General features: G+C 41.3%; 1 protein-coding gene across 1 annotated transcript in view; it reads right to left on the reverse strand.

The window, feature by feature from the left end:
• Positions 1 to 13,216: 13,216 nt before the first annotated feature.
• The window catches only part of NEK11 (NIMA related kinase 11), an 83,979-nt gene continuing 72,331 nt past the window's right edge, over positions 13,217 to 24,864 (reverse strand). The window contains 1 exon segment of the mRNA XM_040593482.1: positions 13,217 to 14,188. Within this exon segment, the coding sequence (XP_040449416.1) occupies positions 13,984 to 14,188 (205 nt within the window). The 3' untranslated portion in view covers positions 13,217 to 13,983.

Below are 24,864 nucleotides of genomic sequence, written 5' to 3' on the forward strand. Positions count from 1 at the left end.
GTTGCTGGCACAGTGGAGGCCCAAGAACCTTGCCAGGGTTGACATGATTCTTCATCTGCTGACTGAAGCCCAGGAACTGGCCTCTGTCAGGTGTATTTTGCTTCCCACCAAACCCATTACAAATTGTTGTGCCGTCATGTTTTGTCAGCAGAGCAATTACACTCAATTCCAGACCACTGACAGAAACAGAGCGGTGTTGGCCTTGTACTAACACTTGCAATTCCCACTAGAAAAAAAAAAAATAGTTGGATCACAATTCCCCACTGACAGGTAGTTTCTGAGCTGTCAGTTAGGCAGTATGTAAGCCACTTAACAGGGCTTTAGTGATACTGCAAACTGCTCATTTCTTTGTGCTGCTCAGTACCATCCCCTGTGATTTCTGTAGGATCTCAGGAAATCAATAATGTGGGGTCATCTCGATGGGAACAGAAATTAGCCTTGAGGTTTGAGACAGGCGATGGCAGGAGTAGGGGGGAGGACTACGAACTAACTTCTGGTTCAGCATGGAAATGCCTGCTTGTCCCCAGACACTGCCCACGCTACCCCCATATGGGGCTTCCTTTGCCAGTTTAGTTTCTGCTTAGCCATCGTCTCTGGCCACCCCAAACCCCCATTCCCCCTGTGGCCTGGCAGCTTGCACTTTCCTCCCCTCCCCAGATCAGAATTAGAAAAAAATAAAGTTCCCTTTGCTCCCCATTTTGAGAGCTGCTGCACTTGGGTTATCACCGTGCTAAACCCACAGACTGCAAAATGGCATTGAGAATGCTCTGTCAGCTCAGTTGCCCCCAAGCCAGACCGTGGCAGTGGCTAACTTCCAGTAGCCTGAAACAACCAGTGTACAGGGTCTTGACATGTAATTTCAAGTGGTGAACACAATTTATCACCAAGGAAGTGAGCTGAGTGGACACCAAACAGAGCTACCCACAGGTCGGTAAGCAAAGACACACTCAGTGTGAGTCTTTCTGAGCCAAACTGTGCTTGTGATCAGCTACCACATACACCGACATACAGTGATTGAAGAACTTATTTTTTGTATCTCTTGGCCTATCATACCCATAAAATACATCAGACTCCAACCTCATCTTCCAGAGCTCCTGGGTTTAGCTCGATTCCTTCATTACCACCTCATGTTCTTGCCTTCTCTCTATTGATGAGAGCAGTCACATTTATCCGATTCTCCAGCCAGCAACTTTGACTTTCTCTATTGCAAGCATCCCTTTCCTGACTCCCCTCAGCTTCATCCTTGTTCACTTAATGCTGTCATGTGACAATAAGTCAGTGCTTCTCTGGAAGAAGAGTAGTGCATGTAGACTTGCCTGTGCTGATAGATCTTACTGGTTTGCTCTCTTGCCACCTCAATTCTCATTCCTTTGTTCTGGCCACCTGTCATGACTTGTTTTTTCACCTCTACACCCTTTGGAGATAGCTCTGCTGCTGAACAGGTACATTGCTGGCAATCCAGCCACCGAGTAAAACCGTAACACAAACCTTATTTAATAAGAAAAACATCTCAGGGTGCACTGTTGATCCATGACACCCTTTGCCTAATTTCCCTTAATGAAGGAGCTGATATTTCATTGAAAACCATTTGCTGAAGAACATGAGCTTCACCCTCACACTACTAAATCTTAAAACAAAGAAGTAATTCAAACAGCCTACAGTCAGCCTACTGCAACATCAAGGGCTTTATTCCAAATTGAGTTCAAATTCCTCCTGCTGCCAAAGCAACAAAAAGCACTCTGTTTATTAACATGAAAAGAATTGTTCCTACTTCAGTATATCTTATTAACCCAGGAAGGGAATTCAAGCACCCTGCTATATTACATTTGATAACTGGTATTAAACTCATCAGACCCAGCTCTAAACTCAAGACACATTTAACAATATTCAGGCATTAAAGAAGTGCTGACATTATGAAATACCTGATTTATATTTGATCCTCTGGGGAGGATGAGGAAGATCACTTTCTCTGCTGTGTTCCCCAGTGCTCTGCTTTGGCTGAAATCAGATGTCTTAAGGGATGGGCCCTAACGAGGGCAATTATTTGAAACATGAGGTCAGCCACACCAGGCCTATCTGAATTTACAAAGCTGGCATGTTTTATGGTGTTATTAGTACTCAAAAGACTTAATTGCCATTTTGTTTGAAAGAGAACTTAAAACATTGGCAGATAGCCGTGGGGATAGTAAGGCTCTCCTCAGAAATGTGTCTCTTTTTTAGGGCTTCCTACCTTCTGAGGGGACTTATTTGTCCTCATTTACCAGGCTGGGTTTGAGGTCTATATCTTCAAGGCATTCTGCCTCTTCTCCTTTTTATCCTCCGCTCATCTGGAGTTTCTGCATCTCTCTTCACACATCCCGTTCCCAGAAACAGTTTCCTCATACATCTTCTACCTTGTTCTTGGAAACGTAACCAACTACTGAGTCCAGGGGGGGCTGACTGGCCCAAGTGGAATGAAATATTCCTTCTCACCTGACCCACAGCAGACAGAACGGTGGCATGACCAGCAGCAGTGGCCAGAAAGTCATCACTCTGCCTAGATAGCCAGCAACTCATGCAATGCAGGGAAAGAAAAGTGGAAAGTCACAAATCCAAGAGCGAGAGCTCTTTTAGAGAATAAATGCCTAAAGCTCACCTCACCAGCAAATGAGTTTTTGTCTTGCTTCCACAATGAGTGTCGACACTAGTGGGTTTTAATGGTGTTTAAAGGCTAAATTAGGGGGCGATGGCACACAGCATTTGAGCACGCAGTGTACTGCTTTCAGGGCTCCATACCTGCAGGCTAATCAATGCACGTCCAGTTCCCACTGGAAGCACACATCTACCCAGCAGGTACTGCTGTACCGGTTCCTGAAACAGAAGCCAAGATACAAGCAAATCCACTGTCGACATACAGAGCACAATTGGAAACTCTCAGCCTAGCTGCTCGCTCGTTAATCAAAACAGATTCATAAAGTACCTGGCTCCTTCTGCCTGCTCCTAGTCTATAATTAGCAACTTGTGCGTAGGTAGCAGCACCGGTAAATTGCTTCCAGTCTTCGGTGACAGTAACTTGTACCTGTGAGAAGGATATGACAAAGACACAAGCAATAGGCATGAATGGCTCGAATAGGCATGAATAATGCAGAAAGCCATTAGCACTAAACAGCAACAATAACTCTTCACACCTCAGTACTAGCTCTGCTTTCATTTGCATGAGTCTCCATTGCCTTGTCGGAATTACAGACAGATGTTAGCAGCTGGGAAAGGCAGGCACCACACAGCGGTCAAGCAGGCTCCTTTTACAGAAGTAGAACCAGCACTGAGATTTTACTCTGTGGCTCCTTGGAAAAAAACCTGAAAGCTGCTGTGCTGGTCCCAGACCTGTTCTGCCTGGCTCTCAGGAAGCGATTCACCCCATCCATCCTCACCATCTGAACTGGGTGCTCAAGTCTCCTTTTTTTGCGATCCAACAAAATCACACCACCTGTGCCCTTGGGAGCACATTTCCCTTGATCATCTCCTTTCATTGACACGGCAACAAGACCTCCAGGCAGAGACAGGATCATGTTCTGCCTTAGGGATGCTGCTGGTGGTAGCAGTGCCCACGCGCGGTCCCACATTCATATCACCATAGCACCTGCACTTCTCACAAGTAGAGATGGAACCAAGGCTCTTCTTTTAGCCTAAGATTCTGTTATTACTCATCCCTACCAGGTTCCACCACCACAGACCTGAGACACGGTCCACACAAGGACATTTGTGGCTCTTCTAGATAGTAGCTGCATAGGGAATGATTTATCCCTGGTCTCAGGCAGCTTTAAATGAGTTGGTGCGCTACCATGGAGAAATGGAAATGTTCATAGGTGTGAGAATGCCACTCATTATAATTCATGGGAATTGTCATTAAATCAACACATCCTCAGGTTCCGCAAACCCCTGAATCTGTTGCTGAAAAAAAAAGTCAAATCTGTCTAGTCTTTTTGATTGCAAATGAATATATTGAATATGTGCCTCATTCTCTTTGAGAAATCAAAGCCTGTTTGATTGAAGCTCATTTTCACACAATCAGCTGATGCAGCTCACACTTTAGACATTTTCAAACTCTTTTTACTTTTCTAGAAAAAAAGACATAAATCCTGGAGAAAAGTGACTTTCTCCAAAGTCATCTGTCCAGGCTTTTAGTCTCTTACAGGTTTTGCTGCCAAACTTTGATTTAATAAGATGAAAAATTGTGTATTTTCTTAGATAACAATAACAGGATGACCTTCTTCCTGTCTGTTCTGACTATAAACAAAGTAATATAAAAGCTGTTTTCATGGAAAAGAATTAGATTCAGGTACTGATAATACTAAAATACTGTAGGTTTATTTTGTAAGAATAATGCCTAAATCATGCTTCCCATTTTTCTTATAATCTTGCAGGTATTTCATTACATGGCAATAATTCTGAAAAACTGTTCCTTCTTTTGGTAGCTGAAAACCTGGTCCTTTTTCTGAATTCTCTCTCTGATGTTTTGCTTTGCGGAGTCTCTAGCTGGAATGGTATTTCTGTCTTGCTGTGAAGTATTGCTTGGTGCTCGCCTTTCATCCCTAGGAAGAATTCGTGTTTGTAATTATTTCAAAAGTTCAAAACTAATTTAAAATGTAAGGAACACTTGGAAAGTGTAAAGGAAAAGTTCAGCTCTTCAAAAGGAAAAGGACAGCAAGAGGAAGAGATGTGACAGAAATACAGTTCTGGTGTCTTTTAAGAGGTAGCCATTAATAAATAGATAGAAAGCATAACAATTGATCCAAAGTTTCTGAAAAATTATACCACTAACTTTACACCTGTCAGAAGCTTCGAAGGATAATTTCCTGAAATGTTACCAGGACGTGGACACCCAGTACACCAAACTCCTAAGAAAAATTCATAAGAAAGCTTCTTAGAGTCAAACAAATACAGACAGACAGAGAGAAAGAAAGAAAGGGGTGGGGTGGGGTGTGATTTTGTCTTCTTTATGAAAACATTGGAGCCCAAAATGTTTCATTAAGAATTACCAGAAAATCCAGCAGAGAAGAAGCCAAAAGAGAAGTTGCATCAGAGACACCTGTCAGATTAGTGCCTGGTGACAAAATGTGGGACATGGAAGGAGAGAAACAAACAGGTACAATCAGAGGTGTCAGCACCTGGCCAGAGTTTTCTGTTGGTTCAGGTTAAAATACCCCATAAATGTGCATCCTTCAGAGCTGAAAAGAGTAAAATAAAGGGAGAGCCTGTGGGCTGTCGTCGTCGTCGTCCCAAACCCACATTTTCTGTCATCTTATGGGGACTTGTTGTGATTTACGGACAAATGCTGCTTTAGATCATTTTCTAGCATTAAGAAGGAAGTAATTACAGATGCATCCGCTCCACCAATGCTGCTCGCTGGTGAGTTCCCACTGTCAAATCAAATGCTACAGCTTGTTAGAGTAGCAGGGGAGAAAAACTACCTGTGACGCATGGCCCTGCAGCCCAGCCAGGTGACAGCCAAACGGAGATAACCCAGCTAAGAAGGGTGTCCTGCTCTCCAGGCCTCGGCTGCATTTTACATTTAGTCAGATCATGAACACACAAAATAAAGGAAAAAGGGGATGTTGATCTGTTTATAGAACTCTGTTTATTTAAATGTCAATTAAATTAAATTAATCTTTTGATTGTATAAATCTCTATTCGTTTAGTTCAACTGATTGGACCACCAGGCTGCAGTACTGTCAACATCTCCAGTGGATGGAGGTCTTCTCAGACCTCTGAATGCCTGTTGCTTCAAAGCTGGGGCTTCAAGCTCTGAAGACCTGCATCTTTTACAAGCAAAAAGTGCCTGTGCTGCGTTTTGTTCAGTACTACAGACTGGTGTTCCCTGGTCTCCTGGCAATTGGCAGCAGCGGGGCTGGCATTCAAAGCTAAGCACATGTTTAAATGCTTGATGGACTTAGGGCTCATTTTGTCTTCTTTCATTTGGGCCTTTCTGCTCTGTGTACTTCTCACGTAATGCAGGTTCATTCGATATGGTGAAAAATAATATAAGCAGACATCAGAAAGGGCACAATGCTAAAAAGCAACCTCTGAAAAGACCATCTGCACTGACCTGATGATGTGGATTGGATTTTCCATACGCTGGCAATTACTCGGTATTTCATTCAGTATAACTTTAATTACCTCACTGACACACAATAATCTATTTTTCTGCCAGATCATGCTGAAGAAAACTTCAGTTTTTAACAAAAGTAAAAATGTACTTTTAATCCAAAGGGGTGGCAGGCGCACAACAGTGTTGCTTTCTCTTGTTACATTATTTTCATGGTCTTTTCCACAAATGCTTGGGTGTCTCTTAGGTATTGCTTTTTAATCATCTACCCTCATTACATGTAGTGTTTGCTCCTTTTTCATTTTACAGCACAAAGCCAGAAAGAAAGCAATTAAAATTCAATAACGGTGCAGTACTTAGACACTCATTAAGTAGTCATTAGGTAGTCTGGAGACTCCTTGTCTTCACTCATTTCCTTGCTCTCTGTGAATCTCCTCAATGCAGTATTAGCTCAAAACAGTGAGCGTGATGTGAATGTGAATCTGGAGGGGCTGGTGAGCCTCCTGGCCCAGGCACAAGTGCTTCAGTGCCTCCCAGACACCCACCACCTGGGATGCAGCAAATCCCTGAGGCTCCTCCAACAGCACTGGGGAGATGCCCAGACCTGGGGCTGCTCTGGCTGCCACCATCCACGCCATGCTCCTTGGCTGGGACTGACGCATCAGTGATTCCTGTCCTCCTCAGCTGACATAAGGACCACCTCAACGCCCTCACTTACTCTGGCTTGAATAGCACCCCTCCCAGAAACACAGCCCTTAGTTGTGAAGACAGATTGTAGAAGGATGTGCTTCTCGGCATGAGTAGTTGTCAGAACTCAGGCCTCTAGGGAGTCAGGAGCGTTTACTGTCAGCATCAGGAGCCAAGCTCCTGCCAACAGAGTGTTCAAAACAAGCAAGCTTCATTTTGAGGTGGGAAAAAAACCACTGGCAGACACAGGATGGCAAGAGAATGACACTGATTGTCAGATGCATACAGGCATCAATAAAGTAATGCTCACACTCAAAAATTGTCTTACAAAACAAAGAGAAGCAGCTTGCCTCGATTATAAGGATTGCCTCTGGACAATAAACAGCAGCATCTGTTCTCTGAATTCTGAGCATCTTGAGTTTGCTTTGCTTTCTGTCCTTGAGGAGGTGGGGAGAAGAGAGGACAAGACAATGCAACTGAGACAGCTCAAGTTGGGAAGGCTCCACAGTGGTTCTGAGGAGCATTTCACCAGAGCTCACCGAGAGCAGAGGGAGCAAACTCCAATACTTTAAGACTACTCGCGCACTGCTGACCCTTTATAGATGCAGATCAATATAGTGGCCTCTGCCAGAAAAAGGAGGCTTCAATAGGGAAAAAAAAAAATCTTATTAGAGAGGCTGAGGGCAAATTATACAGTCCAAGCAAATATCCACATGACATGGTACAATAAGGTGGGCCTTGAGGGGTCAGCAGATAGCAGTGGAGGGAGCAGAGCAATTCACAGGTTCCCAGCTTGTTTGTAGCCCTCAGAAACCTCTGGGGCATAAAGTTCTGGCACAGAATCACCTTACCAATAGTGCATCACCTGCACACTCGCTTGTACAGCCATGGAGTCACATTTCATGAAATAATGAGTTTCCATATTAAAACTCATTTTAGCTCTCACTAAGCACTGCATTGCTCTTTAATACCTTGCTCTCCCCCGGTACCTGCAAGCCACCCTGACTGCCTGGCATGGTGTCAGGTGAGGAGCAAGAGAAGTGCTGCACTTTGCAGGCTGCCTGTTGCATTTTGCTACACATGCTCAGGCTACTCTGAGCCATCTTATACTCATCTTCCAGTTTGGTACTTCAGCTGTGAGGTCTCTGAAGTTGGGATCGCCTTGGGGCTGTTTTGTACAGTGCCTGGTGCTGGTGCTTATCAGGACTTTTGGGGTTTTTCCCCTTAAGGTGTATTTAGCTGTGCATTTAGCTGCTTGTAAGATTTTTTCTGAGTAGTTGGCAGATGTTTTGTTTATTAAGAGAGAAAAAGTATTCCTGAAGATTTGGTGATGTGCTGTGCGTAAGGATATATACATACCTATATGTGTATATATGTCTGTGTGCGCATGTGTAGATGTAGAGGCATTTGACAGATAGACAAATGATGACAGATTCACAATTAATTTCTCTATATAGATACAAATATGGAGATATAACATTCTCAGATTCCCCAAGACAGACTGCAGATTCTAAACGGAAAAATGAATCAATACACAGGACAGTTAATTAGTAGAAAGGTGTAACCTTCTCCCCTTCCATTTGCCATTTTTCTTTGGAAGTATTATTTCTTGTTTGCACACCACTGCCTTTGTACTTTGATAACAGCTACCCAGGTATTAATGAAAATCACAATAAAACAGAGCCCATTTTATCTGTGGGATGATAGTCACAATGCATTGCTGGCATGTTGCAAAACACTGGGAATCCCTGGCCAGGTGTCATCAAGTGGAATGGATAAATACATACTAAATAATTAAAAGATGCACTTCTAAACCAGCTGACTAAAAGTCTGTTTTCCTCAACAGACTGATTTTTCTGCTGGGAAGTTTATTCTCATGACTTGGTTTCTGTTTCCTGACCTGATGGGGTAGTGACCAGCTACACGGTGTGGGAATACCGAAAATCAGGTGGCTGCAGCAAACCATGTGTGAACAACTCAAGACTGAAACCTGTCTGCAGAGCTAACATGGCAAATTATCTGTCAACACTAATTATATGATGGACATATTACAATCCAGATAAAAGAAAATTGGACCCATAGTTGTATGGATATCTTCTTTGCATGTCTTCTCTTGCTCTGAACACTGCACTTGAGGTCAAGGTTTCCTGCTAGGATTTCACTCCTGGTCTCATTCCAGTTATTTCAGTGCCTTCAGAAAACCATCCACTCTCCCTTCCTTCCCCCAACGATAAAAAAGTGACAAAAATGATTAGGACTGGGTGGGGAATTATGTATATGAGGAGAAGGTGCAAGAGGGAGGAACCCATGACCATTTTCTTTCTATTCTGTCCCTTCCCCACCCCCTGTTCCAACAAGTCTGTACATAAATACATTTGCCTTTGCTGTTCCCAGCTCTTCCCATGTACACAGGCCCAGGACATCTGGGTAGTTCTCATCAAGGCAGTCATATTCCTGAGCAGTAATAATCATCAGCCAGATCAGCAGTTGGGGACTGTATTTTCATGAGACTTCTACTTAGTACTGATAATCACATGCAGAAAACTTTCTGTGGGACCTCTCCTGGAAAACACCGTTTTCAGAGGAGACAGACTAAAGGGTTTTCAGGTTATGATGTGTTGTGAACACATATTACAGATATAAAATTAAGTATGCCTACATACCTCTTGTTCCTTGTCTCTAAGTGACTTTCCTCTTTGAGCTTTTCTTCTCTTGCCCAGTAAATTCCTTCAGGTAACACCAGTTGCACTTATAGTGCACTGGAAGGCAAGTCTGTAAGCCTGCTTTGCTGCCTCCTATCTTTTTTTCACCTGTGTATCTGCTCGATGCTCCATCACCCCAGTTACATGTGGAGCTGGAGAGCCAGCAGTGGTCAGGGGTGAGCTCTGGCTGTGCCAGCTGCAGGTTTGTGGTTTGGCCCTGAGGGCATCTCGGAACTGGTCCTCACAAGGCAGCACCCACAGAGCCAGGTCCTGCAGAAGGATGATCCTTTCCTGCAGGTAGGATTTTCAGACACTGGAAACCTCGAATTCATTTTATAGACAGGAAACTCTGATGCCTTCTAGGGATTATCTGGCAGGCCAATCACCTCTAAGAAAGGATTAACTTTTTCTTTGCTGTGACAAATATAATTGGTCTGCCCGCTAACCCAGCTGTGGACAAGATGTTGACAGTTCTATTTCTTATCAAAAAATTCAAATGTTCTTTTTCCTTTTATAGTTCAAGCACCTTTTTACCAGGTTCAAGGCACTAAAGCATTAAATAATTACTCACCTCACTTCCTTTGTTTGCAGTTATCTCTGCATCAATACAGCCCGTAGCATTTTTAAGAGAGTCAATAAAAAAGCAGCAAGGTTGCCCAATGCTTGTGAAGCTTTTGGTACAAATCCGTAGGTCAAATGAGACCTTTTATGAAGCCCAATCTGCAGGAATCTAACATCTTTACATTTATTTCCTCACATTCACTTCCAGCAGCTCTGTTGCTTTTTTATTACTGAAGATACATGATAGTAACAACCCTCCTTCTTTCTTTTAGTTTTCTACTAATGACCACAAGCAATGGGATTTTGCTGGAAATGAACTTGCTTGTAATTCCTTTGTTTTCACATATGAAATGCATTTCATATATAAAAGACAGGGACTAAGTCTTTTCTTCATCTTAAGCCCTTTTCCCGCAGCAAGCAGAATAAACCTGAAAACTAAAATCTATCTTATGCAAGATCTGATCTTCTATGAAGAAATTTTTTTAAAAAAAAAATAAATTCTGGCAAGTCACTGCATTTTGTAATAGACCTTGTAATGAATTTGATCTGTTTCTCTCCTTCCATCAAGGCTTTATTAGGTTAGAAAAGAACTCCGCCCTGCTCTCCTTGTAGATTAACCTGTTCATGGAACAATAAGGCCCGTTAAAAGCCTGACCGGGCTTGACTATTGCTTGCACTTCATGATCACTGACCACTCCTGCTTTCTTGAGACTTTTGGCATTTCTAGGGACCTCTAAGGATTCATTACCATACTATTTTTTTGTCAGTTCAAAATTTACTATTCTCTTTTTATACTGCACTTGCCTACAGAAAACCAACTGATCTGGTAACCATATAGAGATTATCAGCATGACATTTCAATAAATGCTGTTACCTTTAATACTCATACCATTGTGCCAAATGCAGCTTCCCCAGGCTCCACAGAGACAGCCTACCCATATTATGGCACCAGCCTCTCTACCCCAGGCTGTGTAGAGACAATTTTTGATTCATGTGTCTAAATATATTTTTATAAAATATACACAATTTTTGATTCATGTGTCTACATATTTTTTAAAAAAATCTTCATTGATCTATTTAGTCTGAAATATTTAGGATCAGTGGATTTTTAGCCAGTGGCGACCTCAAGAGAGAATGTGATAGGAGACATGTGTGTTTGTGCAAGGTTTATGATAACAGTATCACATGAATCATGAACAGTGTAGACTATACATTATCAAGATAATATCAGTATGATGGGTATACTTAGTTGTTATGTTGTAAAACAGATAGATATGGCAATTGTCTGGAAAAAGACCTTGCAACTTTTTTTTCTATATACGCACATGCCCATCTCTGCAAGCTTGGTGATAGCACACAAAATCCCCACTGAAGGCTACTTACTGTGCAGCTGCATTAGTGTAGAATAAGGCCTTTAAACATCACTAAAACCAAACCAAAAGTCAGCTGTGGAACTCCTGATGCATATCCTCCCTGGGGTACAGAAGGCAGAAGGACAGAGACAAATTAATTGGGTTTTATCAAGTTCTGGTGGAGAAAGACCTAATTGTCTCTAAAATAAGAGCCAGTCCTGGTCCGGATGATGCAGTTTCAAACCCAGCAATTTGCTGAGGATTTTGAAAGGGATGAGATCTGAAAAAGGTAGGGCTTTATTGGAAAATCAGAGTAGAGACAAAGGCATATAATGCAACCTAACACCTTTCTGAAATGACTGTCAAAAAAAACAGTCATGTGAGAATTTCTGTCAAATCCACGGTATTTATTTCTGTGCTTTTACTACAGTACAAAGACAAAAAGGTTCCTGCTGAGTTTAGTATGTATACCACATCGCCTAACTGCGGTATGATTGATGGAGAAACCAAACCAAAGCGTTTAAAGCATATAACCAGTAAAGCAGTAGCCTCCAGATCCTCACATGACTTGAAGGTCATATCCTGCAGAAAGAATAAAGCAACTGAAGGAACTGTAAAAAGCACTGCAATGTCTTTTTTGCATGAACAACCAGAAGTACTTCTCATCAGAGAGCAACTGTTTCCCTGAGGGGCAACTTGCATGGCTAAACCATGGCTGCACAAAAAAAGTCTGATGAGGTGTTTGTCATTAATAAAATGGAACTGGCTGCTTACAGAGGCTGTTTTTGAAGTTTCTGTGGTAAAACACTTTGAATCACAGCCAGAGGTAAGAGCAGTAGTCAAGATTATCTTTCTCTGACATTATTCTCACCAAGTGTCAGTTACTGTTTGCTTTGTGAAGTTTTTAGTCCCTGCAACATCCAACCCCTCCTCCTGTATCTTGGACTTCGGCACGTCTGTGTTTAAATGGTCTTAAATGGAGTCATGTGCAAAAAATATGGAGGCAGGTATAGACACAACACTGAGAAGGATGGGCAGTGTAAGTACAAGAAGTAGTAACAGGAAAGAGAATGAACCTTACTGAAAATCTGGGCTTCAAACTGTCTCTCCACCTAAGGGATCTGAAGCACCACATAGAAGAAAAAAACCCTTATGTTTCCCTGCCTCGGTGAACATCACGGCAGATTTTAGCCTCTGGTTTGTAACACCATGTATTCCAAATAAAAGCTGAAATCAAACATGCCAGGATCTTCTATTACTTTGAGCTGGAAATACAATGCCACATCTTCTGTAGCTGTGCATGTCCTTTGCTTCCTCAGTCTGTGTTGCTGCTGAGACAGATTAAGATGACCCTACTTACCTTTCCCTTTGAGCATCTTAAAGCATGTCACAAAGATGGATCAGTAGCATTGCTTAATTTACTAACAATACCAGCACCCTTAGCTGTAAATAATTCATCTCAGGCCAAATAGCAATGTTGTTTGATATTCATATTATTAATTTATTTTAATTTATTTAATTCAGCCCCTGAGTCCTTTAAGAGTTGTGGCATAAAAGCAGGAATTATAAGGATTATGATAATGGTTTGATGCCTAAAATTAATTTGGTCCACAGTTCATCTGAGATTCCCTTATGGATTGTACCACTTTGTTACCTTTTAGTGTTTTACACAGATGGATGAAGGAGCTCAGTATGCAGAATAAAGAAGAGGTAAAAGGAAAACATCAGGTATGTAATCAGAGCATGATATACAGCTGACATCAGCAAAAGTGTGATGCATATGAAGAAAGGATTATAAGCACTAAGAAAAAACATTAATGGTAACTATGTGCAAGCAAAAACCCCCACGTTTATTGTTCCATCTGTGTACAATGAATTTGATCCAAAACTCTTAGAAGTCGCAGTAAGGATTTCTATCTAACATAGTTGGCTATAGCTCAGGCCTCACATCTGTCTCTACACATGCACATGCATTTGGTATATGGCCTGACATCCTTCTGCCTCTATGCATATACATACCTCTCTCTGCGTAGGTGAGCATGAATATAAATATACACGTATGCATGTATTTCACAGTTCCTTTGAAAGTCACACAGATTAAATGCAGTCCTTTTGAACAATGAATAATAACAAGACAATTAGTGGCCATGTATGTTCAAGGGTAAGTACAAAAAATACGGGCTCAAATGTCATGAGGACCAGTTAAGTGCCGGGTAATCGACAGCAGCTGGAGTCTAACCCCATTTCCATCAGATGCAGCTTTGCCAGGATGTCTGAGGGCAGGATTGACACCTGGCCCAGGCCCAGAACACCTTTCTTTATGCCTTAAGTGGTGAAAAAAGGGGACTCTGGTAACAGTGAATCCTCCTCTCGAATGTCACAAACATTTGCTCTTCCTCCTGCCCCTGTAATCTGTACCATATTTACCCAGTTCTCACTGCCGTCTGGATTCTCAAATAGAGTTCACCCACATGCTTGTGTACTACGTTACCTTCAGCAGTTTCCTCCAAACACCTCCCACGCTTGCTGGCCTGAGGAAGGCAGCTCAGCATCTTCACACCTCCTTGCCTTTCCAGTGCTGTTACTGACACACCTTTTACACCTGAAGACGTGATTCTGAAGCCCGTAGCTGCTCTTCAAAGTAGAGAAGCTGATCCACTTCAAAGCAGTCGCTTGCTCTAGAAACCAGTTTCTCCAGACGTCTCCTGATCTCCACCTCACTGGCGTTCTGCTGTCTCGATTGCTTGAGATAGCTGTACACGGTCTCAAAAAATTCCACTCCCAGCTTCTCAATGGCAGATCTGGGGATAAATATTACATAAAGATCAAGTAAAAGTTAATTCGCATTAGATATTAATACAAGCAATAGTTCATACTGATTTTTTCTAAATGTTGTAGCTACCTTTGATTAACATGATATAATGATGCACTTTATTTGTGTCCTGCTTTTAGCTGGGATAGAGTTAATTTTCTTCTTAGTAGTTAGTGCAGTGCTGTGTTTTGGCTCTGATGTGAGAACAGTGTTGATAGCACACTGATGGCTTTATTTGTTGCTGGGTGATATTTATACTAAATCAAGGACTTTTTGGTTTCTTGGGCCCTGCCGGCCAGAGGGCTGGAGGGGCATGGGAAATTGGGAGGGGACACAGCCAGGACAGGTGACCCAAGCTAGCCAAAGGGGTATTCCATACCATATGATGTCATGCTGAGCATATAAACTGGGGGAAGAAGGAAGGGGAGGGACGTGACATTTGGCATTATGGTGTTTGTCTTCCCGAGTAATGGAGCCCTGCTGTCCTGGGGATGGCCGAACACCTGCCTGCCCATGGGAAGTGGTGAATGAATGCTTTGCTTTGCTTTGCTTGCATGCACAGCTTTTGCTTTACTTATTAAATTGTTCTTATCTCAACCCTTGAGTTTTACATTCCTTTCCAATCCTCCTTCCCATCCGTCTGGGTTGGGGGGGAGCGAGCAAGTGGCTGCGTGGTGCTTGGTTGCCGGCCGGGGTTAAACTACAACAATTTGTCTGACAGTACAAGGAACTAAAGTCTCCTGGGGAATTTCTCTGTGATTGATTGTTATATAAAAAGCCCAGGAGTAAAAACCTGGCCATAGTAATGTCATGGGAAGCATGGCCATCATCCTTGTTACAAACCAAGATTCCTTTTCATGCTGAATCTGACGTACTGTTTTACCTACAGGAAACCTGGTATACACACATGTATTATTGCCTCTGCATTTCATCCAAGCCAAAATGAGCAACCCCAGTAGCCATACACCAGTGGCATTTTATATGAACAAACACATTGCAGGATTCATTGCTTTATTTTCGTTTCTATCATATAACAAGGAAACCATTGTACAAGCTCAGCATAAGCCAACTGACATCTTTTTCTTTTCCTGCAGCACTCTCCTTTTATCTGAAGACACACCTGTAACTCGGCAACAAAGAATACACTCACAGGATCTTAATGCTATAATTTATAAAGAAAAGCCATCTGCAAACTACAAGACAATGAACAGCACTTCTTTTTCTAAAGGCAAACACCTTTAAATTCATGTATCACAAGCCACAGGTAACATAAAATTTTCCATTCAGTGATGGGCTCATAATATTTTGATTAATATATTGGATTAATTTTCCTTCAGCATATCACAAACTATCTACCTGCTTTGCACACGTCTGCCACAGGATTTGTGTTGTTTTCTTTCACTAAACTCTTATATGTCAGAGCAGTTGAGATTTGATTGTCTGTTAGTTCAAACTTGCACATTGTAGGGGTGATGATGCTCTTCACTTAGAAAGTAAGCTGGACTATTTGGGATCACCTTGCACGAACATCTTTAATTTGCATTTAAAAATGTCTTCTTTTGGTTGGGTAAAGTTGTGGTAAGCAGCCTTTCCTTCCACTAGCATTTTGTTAGGATTTCAAGGGGTTTTAGATAGGGCAATCGCTCCTTTTTCAGGAAATCCATCATGGCATGAAGACCTGTTCAATAAAGCTTCTCAGCATATCTGAACAAGGTTTCTCCAACAAATGTTCCCTCCATACTAAAATAACTAATGCTATCTGAGATTCTAATGCTCTCTTGTATTTCTCAAGCACTATACATATCGTGTCTCTAGCATGTTAAAACATTTGATACCTTAACACTTTGTTTGGTGGTAATTCTTCTAGACAAAAAAGGAGGTACAAGGAAGTGAACTGCACAGTATTCCAAAATTTCAGCCTGGATATTTGTGCTCATGTTCCCTTACCACTGACTCTCTGTCACACACTGCTTTCTACAAATTTATACTATGGAAAACTGAGAAAATGTAATGGAAAACTGAGAAAAATGGCCCCCAGAGTTGTCCCAGGATGGGAACTGCCTCATTTATCACTCCAGCAGTGAGCTGCCTATTATTTAGAAAGGATTAGCATGCTTTTACAGTATTTACTGTCTAGACTGTCCCTGATGGGGGCTTTGAGCTGCTCCCTGCTTCTGCACACAGTGTGCTTGCTGGCACAGCCTCAGGCACGAGCAGATCGTGTCTTCAGAGGAGCATGCACAAGACTCCCCGAAGGCAGTTTAAATGGTAAAACACGCACACCGCCCTCCAGCAACATCCCATACTCCAACTGTATTTTTTTTGCCGATTTTGTACTGATTTTGCTACATATCTAACACCAGGGTAAGGCCAACTGTTCTAACCTGATAGCGTAATTCACCTAAAGGGGTGAATTCCTGTTTCATCTGTGGGCATCCTGTTATTGCTGAGTAATAACATTGTTATAGTGAGACTGCAGTCAGTAAAATTTCCACGTTATGAAAATTCCTCCATTCTTAGAAAACCATTGCAAAGAATTTTACTTTATTGTTTCTCAGACTTCATTTGATATGAAAACATATACAGTTTCCTCAGTAATACAGAACCACTTCACTAGCATGTAAGAGACTTCTGAAAAATCCTGTTGCTATATAAATTAGGACCTACTGCTGGTAAAAACGGACAATACAGCCAATATGGTATTTTTACTTGTTATCCTAGATGTCTGCTCTGATCTCAGAAGGAGGAAACACTTCTCCTCACACCCACCTGCTCTCTGCTTTTCTGCAGCTCAGTCATGCCCAGCTGAGATCTCCCCTTTGCCTACACATTACCACTCCCTGCTGGCTCCTGACACAGAGGTGGATTGAGAGCTTGGGGCAGAGAAAGCCAAGACCCAGGATCAGAAGCCACAGGGCCAAGCTGGAAGCTCTGCAGGTCCAGACCCGACTCAGTCCTGCTTCCCGTAACTAGAAACTGCATTTTTTTCTACCAACAGTGCTGTTTAGGGGAAAACTAAAACTGTTGGAAGTTATTATCAGATACTCAAAACCTAGGAATCAGATTACCACAGGAAGCTAAGTAGGGATTTGTTTGGCACATAATGTACATTTCTTCACAAAACTTAATCTGAAATACCACAGTATTTCTCTCCAATGGTTAAAACTCAACACATGAGAAGCTATTTTGAAATCACTGCTACTTCATCAATGTCTTTACTGACTCCTCTCTCCCTCTTAAGACAAGGATGCTTAATTTTTTGGCAATCCTCTCTATTTAGAGATGAAAAATTAAGCAAACGTACCTTGGGAGTATTCCTTCTGCTAATAAATGTGACCTGCAGAGTTGAATCTTTTTGGTTAAGCTTGGCAGAGCATGCAAATAGGCTAATCTGTATAATAGCTGATATAATAGAATCAGGGAAAAATGTTCACAGGTTGAAAATTAAGGGGTAGGTAACAAAAATTACAACTTGCTATTACAAAAGAAGACATCAGGCTCTGTTTGGACTTGAGAGCTGCATTAATGTGAGTCTGCTACCACATCATGCTTTTTCTGTCACAGAGGTAGACATGTGGGATCTAAGACACTAAATGTCAAATAGATGTTACTGAGTGAATCTATCATCCTGATGGAGGGAGGGAGGAGGTGGCTTCCTGCAAAGCAAGGTTTGCCCATTACGGCCTCAGTCCTGTGCTAGGGGATATTTGTCTATCCATGCAAAGTCCTACAAAGGCACAATTACGGATTTTGCAGTGCCCTTCTGTTTATAGTTACTTCTATTTCACATGAAATATAGGACACCTGCATCACTGTATTGAAATGGTTAAAAGCCTTACCACCAAATGTGCTGTGAGAACAAGCACAGAGCTCACACTTACACTCCCATTTGGCCATGTTTTCTGATTTATTCTCTTTCTGTTGTCTTATAGCTCGCTTACCTACAAACGCACTATTTTCTGCCAGAAATGAGCCATCATTTCTTTCTCAGCCATGAGTACATGAGCAAAGGGGATACCTGACATCTGGGATTTCATTACTGTAACAAACTTTGTGGGCCACAACCCCATCCCACACTGCCCTAAACTGTTTTTCGCTATGCTGAAATCAAAGAAGCTACATCAGGCTCTACCAACCAATGGACTCACCCAGGATGACATACACTAATGTGCTTAAATGTCATGTCTCAGGTTGTTCTTTCTCTTGTTTCACTGTTACAGAGGCTTCCATATGTGGAGGGATTCATTGCTGGCATTGGAGCATCCTGTTTCCTAACTTTTCAGCATCTTGTTAAGCAATGAAATTCACAGCTTTCTAGTTGAACCCTATGCTCCCTGTACAATGCAGGCAATCCCAGAAAGGCATTGACCCAAAACATGAGCCCACCACAAGTGAAGAAAGGCATATCCTAAATCTGACACCTCTCTGGCTTTACTGAAGTTGGGAATCACCTCTGCCCACCCAGAAGTCGCTGCACTTCAACATGAACACATAGAGACCATGGTTAGAGCATTTACCCAGAAAATTGGAAACCTGGGGGAAGGACAAGATTCAAACACATGCCTCCCAGAGCAGTACCATAATCACCAGACTGGGGGACAAAGGACACTCCTTCACTTCCATTCTGATTTGTATGAAAGCAGATGTCTTGGGACAGAAGAACATGTGCAATGATGGAGGATAACTCTGGATAGACTGAGGACTATGGACAACACTGGAAGTATGTGCAAATATTATTTGCATGAAAAACTCCCTGAATAAAATAGTATGAGCAGTCCTTGGAGTCCTTCAGTCCTTGGGACTGAAATCCAGGTTACCACATGTGTGTGAGTGCCCAGAGAGTGTGCTTTCTCATGCAAACTGCAAGAGATTCAACAGCGATCCCTAGTTCCCTCAGTCCTGGCTGCAGAGAGCAGTAGCAATGCTCTAGGCAGAGAAGGCACAGGGCTGGGGACCTGCACAGCCTGGAGGTAGGCTGCAACCACCTGCCTACTGGCTGGACAGCAGATATTGCCAGTCCCCACACTGTCATCTGTGGAAGCTGTGGTCTGAAAAAACCACCACATCTTGCTGCAAGCTTTTGTGCAGCACTCAGTCCACACCTGGAGAAAATCAGCTGGGGCAAGCCCCAAAGGCTACGGAGGCAGATATCTGATTTGTGGCTACTGATGGGATCTGGGCATGAGATAGGGACTTGGTTCTATCAAGGGTAAGGTGCTTCCAAGCATGTGAGAAGCAGTACGAGTATCAGCAAAATCATAGGCACTTAGCACTCTGACTCGCTGCCAGTGTTAGAGGGGAGCTAAACAGAAGCCTTGAGAACTGTAATTTTATACTCAGGGTGTCTAAAAAGGTTCCAAGTCATTTAGTGGATCTGGGCAGGCTATCTGGTGATTTGTAGCAGATTTCCTACACATCAGTGCAAAATTACTAAAATTTGACAATATAATAATGTTGTGCTCTCAACAGGCTGAGGAAGTTGTAAATCTTTCCCTGGGTGAAAAGACTTTTCTATTATCCCATGGGTCTTTATTTTGACTATTCCACTACTAGCTACATACTGACATTTCCTTTCTGGTTTGGAGATCAATTACAATACACCTTCCTTTATGCAACACTGACAAAAGCCCCAAAACAAGATTAATGCTTAAGTTTTGCACTCCTCCATGGGTGTTAGCAGCTGGGTTAATATCTCTCAACAGCTTGTCATTGCCTGCCTTGAAGGATAACTGCGACACAAATCAGCAGCTAAAGGGGTTTTCGGCTTCTCACTTTCAAATGTCATTCAACATGATAGTAACTATCATTTAAAACCATTCTGCCTTCCCTCATCCACCCCTAAAAGGAAGCAGCAGTTTTGGTCACAAACACTGAGTTTCCACTAGTGCGTCCAGGCAGCTGAGGCATGGTCCGTGCTCAGGAGCCAGGAGAGGCTCTGCAGCTGCCCCGTGCTCTGCACAAGTCACTACTGAGCACACCAGAATAACACCATGGAAGTCCCTCTGGATCAGGCATCAGCAATAACATCTCACCTCTGCTATAACAGGCAACAAACACACAGCTCCTAAGCCAACCACAGAAAATTAAGTTATTTCAAAATACGACTGTCACTCGTGGCTACCTCAAGGCAAACCTTAAAAGAGCAGCTTTCTGGACATGGAATACCTATTCCAGTGGGCATTTATTTATCCTTTTGGATGCAGCCAGGCTGTCTGCATCCTACACCAACAAGCATATTGTAAAATAGGACACACATCCATTGTGATAAGGGCTCACAGGGTGTAAAAGGAAGTGTAGGGATCTCTGAAAGATTAATTTCAGCAGATGTCACTAAATTCTGTTCTCCTTAACTCAAGAGTATCCCCATGGAGTCCAGCAGTATTACTTACTATTACATCCAACTCTGATTTGTCCCTGAACATGCTATTTCTAAGCATGAATCTATTAACCTTATACTTCTCTTTAAAATAGAGTACTATCATGCCACTTTGCAGCTAACCAGTAGTAACCTGAATCTTGGTGAAAAAGTGTTACATTTATCTCCTGAAATTACTTTGCAAAAGAATCAGGGAATTGTCTATCTTTGATCTCATACAAGATATTGTTTTCTAACTGTACCAGAAAATCTTAGGATCATCTGCTACCGCATTTCATGGTTCAGTAAACAAACAGGTTTATCTCAGTTACCACACAAAAGGTCCCTTTCCTCTCAGGTTATCTTCCTGTCATTCAGTATGTTGGCATTACTGATTATGAACGATTAAAACGACGCTGAAACTTGAAAGAAACAGCTCTAGGTTCAAAATTGCATTTGCAGCAAAGTTTGTCTGTTGCTTTCTAAAGACCCTTTGAGATCTGTTAGGAGAAGCACATTACAAGTTCCGTGACTTATTTTTTAGGAACTTATTTCTAAAGGTAGGGCAATACCTTTCTAGTTCTGACAGTTGTTTCATCTTGGGAATGTGAAAAGTGTGGCAAAGTCTAAGAAAAGGGCTTAATTAAAAGGAAAAAAAAAAGGAAATTTAAAGAATTATTATATAAAAGCTAGTAAAAGAAAATCTGAATTGCTAATATTAGCCCCTAACTTCACCTTCAAGTCTCAATGGACTTCGACTTTTGTCATATTACTGAATGAAAATTTCTTCACTTGAAGACACAATGATAATTTTCATAATTCAACCTTAATTACTTCATAATTCCTGAATTAAAGCACCTTAATATGATTACAAACAAAACTCTCCAATGTCCTACTTCAAAGACCTGCAAAATCTAAAGCATATTTAGGACATGTTTTCCCATGAGCTAAGCAGGATCTTATTATTAAAAGCTGTAGACACACAGCTGAAAAAATATCAACAATAATATTCTCCATGCATCTCATTTTCTGACATAAATGAATTTGTAAAATAGGAATTGAAGCTGACATCTGCTCTTGGAAGAAGTGTTACTTAGAATTTCGAGCTGCTAGTTGAATGCTAGCTACTACAGATTTAGAATATAGTTTGTCAAAAGAGGAAATGATTTTTCAGGTTTTCCCACAGAAAAAAACCACCAAATCACAACAAAACATGATCATTTAAATCAAACCTGACTATTTCAATTTTAGTCTTCCTATATTAACAAATTTACTGCCAATATTAAAAATGAAAACCAAGTTTGCTTATGTGGAGCTGTTCTTCAGGGGGAAAACAGTTGAAAATGATACCATTTAGTGGCCATGAAGAATTACCTGAAACACGCTTCCCCCGGCAGCAGTCTCTTTATACACATTTTGAGATTTCCTAGCCTTGCTAATATTATTTTAAACATCATCCTGGTTTTTAACAGTGTCATGGCATACAAAGAATCTTTGAAAAATCATCAGTTTAACTCATTCAGCATCACTGATAAAGATCAAGCAAAAATTCAAGGCACATTTAACACATATCTGATGCCATTTGCTTTGATTGTCAATGCATTTGTTTTAGACACATGTGTCTGAAGAGCAAGAAAATATACAGCTGCTTCTTGAATGTGGGCATGCAAGCATACAGTAGTTATCTCTGAAAAGTCAACAATTATATACAGTTGTCATACAAGTTTAAGAATAAAACTGCAATCTTTTATTCAGCTGTGTGGTAATTCAGAGGTAATGCTGATCTCCTTTTACATGGCTTGAATTTTTTGGGGGGTCTCTCCTGATTTAGGGTCTCACACCAAAATGACAGTTACAAAACTAACAATTTGCCCATCAGAGAAAGGAAAAAATACAGATTTATGCATTTCAATGAAACAATCACAATATTAGACACTACTACATATATTTTTGCTCAATGCGAGCATTGCCTTTAGCCATATTGTATTAAATGTTACTATTGGCTGGAAAACAACACATTTCTGAGTTATCAATAAGCCAGTCTCATTAAAATGCTGTCAACATGTCAAGTGCATCGATGGAGAGATTAATGTAATCAGCTGGTATGGAGCTGGACAATTCTTGATAGAAACATCACAAGCCCCATAGTAATTTACTAAAAAAACTTTCAGCTGGGCTTGTGTACTGTGCAACAGCAGAGGGAGATGAAGCAGCACTTGAGAGCTGAATTATGCTCAACAACCATACAAAGTTATCATAAAAGTAATAATACTTTTAAGTAATCCAATCAAAAAGACATTTTAAAAGCTAAAAAAACCCCAACTACTGTTGATCCTGAGATACCCAGTTATGACGAGTATATATGCACATATATACATACACATAAAAATAGATATTAACATATACACACAAAAAAACGTGTAAAGTTTTTGTACATCAACCATTTTGGCTTAGTTCACATCTATATCCACTCAAAGGGGCCTGAAGGTAGGCAGATTAAGGCCACAACTTCTCTCAGGTCCCTTTACACATCTGTAGCCCTTGAAGAAGTTGATAGCACAAACCAGAACTAAAGTCAACCCACATTTTGGCAGAGCCATACAATCCCATGACTACACTATAATATAGAGAAAGAAAGAAAAGCAATTACCAACTATGGACAGCAGACCTTTGACTTTCAGAAAGGCCTAGAAAGGTTTAGGCATTTAGTTTCTTCTGGCTCTTAATCAAAATGAGACAAGCTTCACAGAGCTATTTGGGCATTTAAAGACGCAGACAGCAGTCTAGTCCTTTTATTTTTTTTCCAAATGTAAACAATTAATACCTGAACACTTTTCAAAATTGGACCCTGGCCATTCCTTTGTCTCATATCTCTTGGAAAATCAAATAATTGCACATCTAGATACCTGAAAATATGGCATATAAAAGAATAATGAAGATTTCTAATAACATTTACAGAAATGTAACAGTCATAACATACAACAGAGTCACCCCTGATGCTGCTACGCTCTCAGAAGTGGCAGCTGCTCCCTTTGTAGGAATGGCAAATGCAGTGGTTTGGGTCTGCTAACTTCTCCTTCACACAAGACAGTTTGCATGTTGCCCAGTCTCTGGTGTTCTACCCCATGGTCTATTTTTTAATGATACCAACATTGCTCACCTCCTTCCACATGGGGAATATGAGATGTATATCTTAAAGACTTACATGTACAAAAGAAAGAAATCACTATCTGATGACTGAGTAAAAATGTGGTGAAGGAAAGAAGGAAAAGGACAGATTTTTCTTATAGACAAGTACAGCATTAGAGTAGCAAGCAGATGAAGGCAGAAGCAACGCAGGAATGGTAAACATCAGTAGTCTTGGCAAGGGTTTGGTGAATGCCCTTTGCCTAATCCCTACCTATATTTCTCCCAAGTGCCTCTGTAAACCTCCCAAGGTCACAATGCTGCATCTAGTAAACACTGTCAAGATTCTTCAAGTGCTTCCATATCAAAACCAGACTATATAATTAAAGCCACATGAAAGCATTCTCCCATTTTTAAACTACTGACAAAATCAAGGCGCTAGAAAACTGAACAGCTCAATCTATGCATTATGTATGCACAGCACGAGAAATGAGGGAAATCATGCTTTCTGTGCAAAGCATAAAGATGTATCAGTCTAATTCTTCTAATGTTTTGAGTGTTTGGGGCTACTTGACATTTTAAAATTAATGAGTCTATACTTACCATTTTATGTGGTTTTCTACTGGAATACAATTTTCAAACTGGATAAAAACTCTCTGTAGTGCTAAAGCAATTACGACATTACTGTCCACTTAAAAAAAAAGAAATCCTTAAAAATTCAGGATAACAGAATGGCTCACAGATCTATGGCATGCAGCTTAGTAGAGAAGCTGACTGAGTTTTCTTTACATATCTAAGTAAATTCACAAAATCTTACACTTTAAGAGTTGGACCTGGGGTTCAAGTAATGCACAAAATGAGTGCCAGGATGAGCATCCCAAGAAAATAGATCAGAGTTTAACCATGCCCTAGTAGAATCACTCACTACCTCAAACACCAAGTTTATTCTCTTTATTCCTTTCAAAGTACATCATAACGAACGTAAAGCTGCTAAGAACTGCTGAAATGATGGCATCAGCAGGTGACGTGCTCTTCCCATCCCCAGACGCAGGATGGAATGGAGAACTGTAAAAGACAGAGGGCCAACACAACAAGAGAGGCAGCCCATTTTTGCTGTGGAAAGGGGAACAGCACGGACAATGGGAAGAAGTTGAATGAAAACCCATGGAAAATGCCTGGGGCAT

Source organism: Falco naumanni, chromosome 4 (genome assembly GCF_017639655.2).
Source record: "Falco naumanni isolate bFalNau1 chromosome 4, bFalNau1.pat, whole genome shotgun sequence".
NCBI classification, from domain to species: domain Eukaryota; kingdom Metazoa; phylum Chordata; class Aves; order Falconiformes; family Falconidae; genus Falco; species Falco naumanni.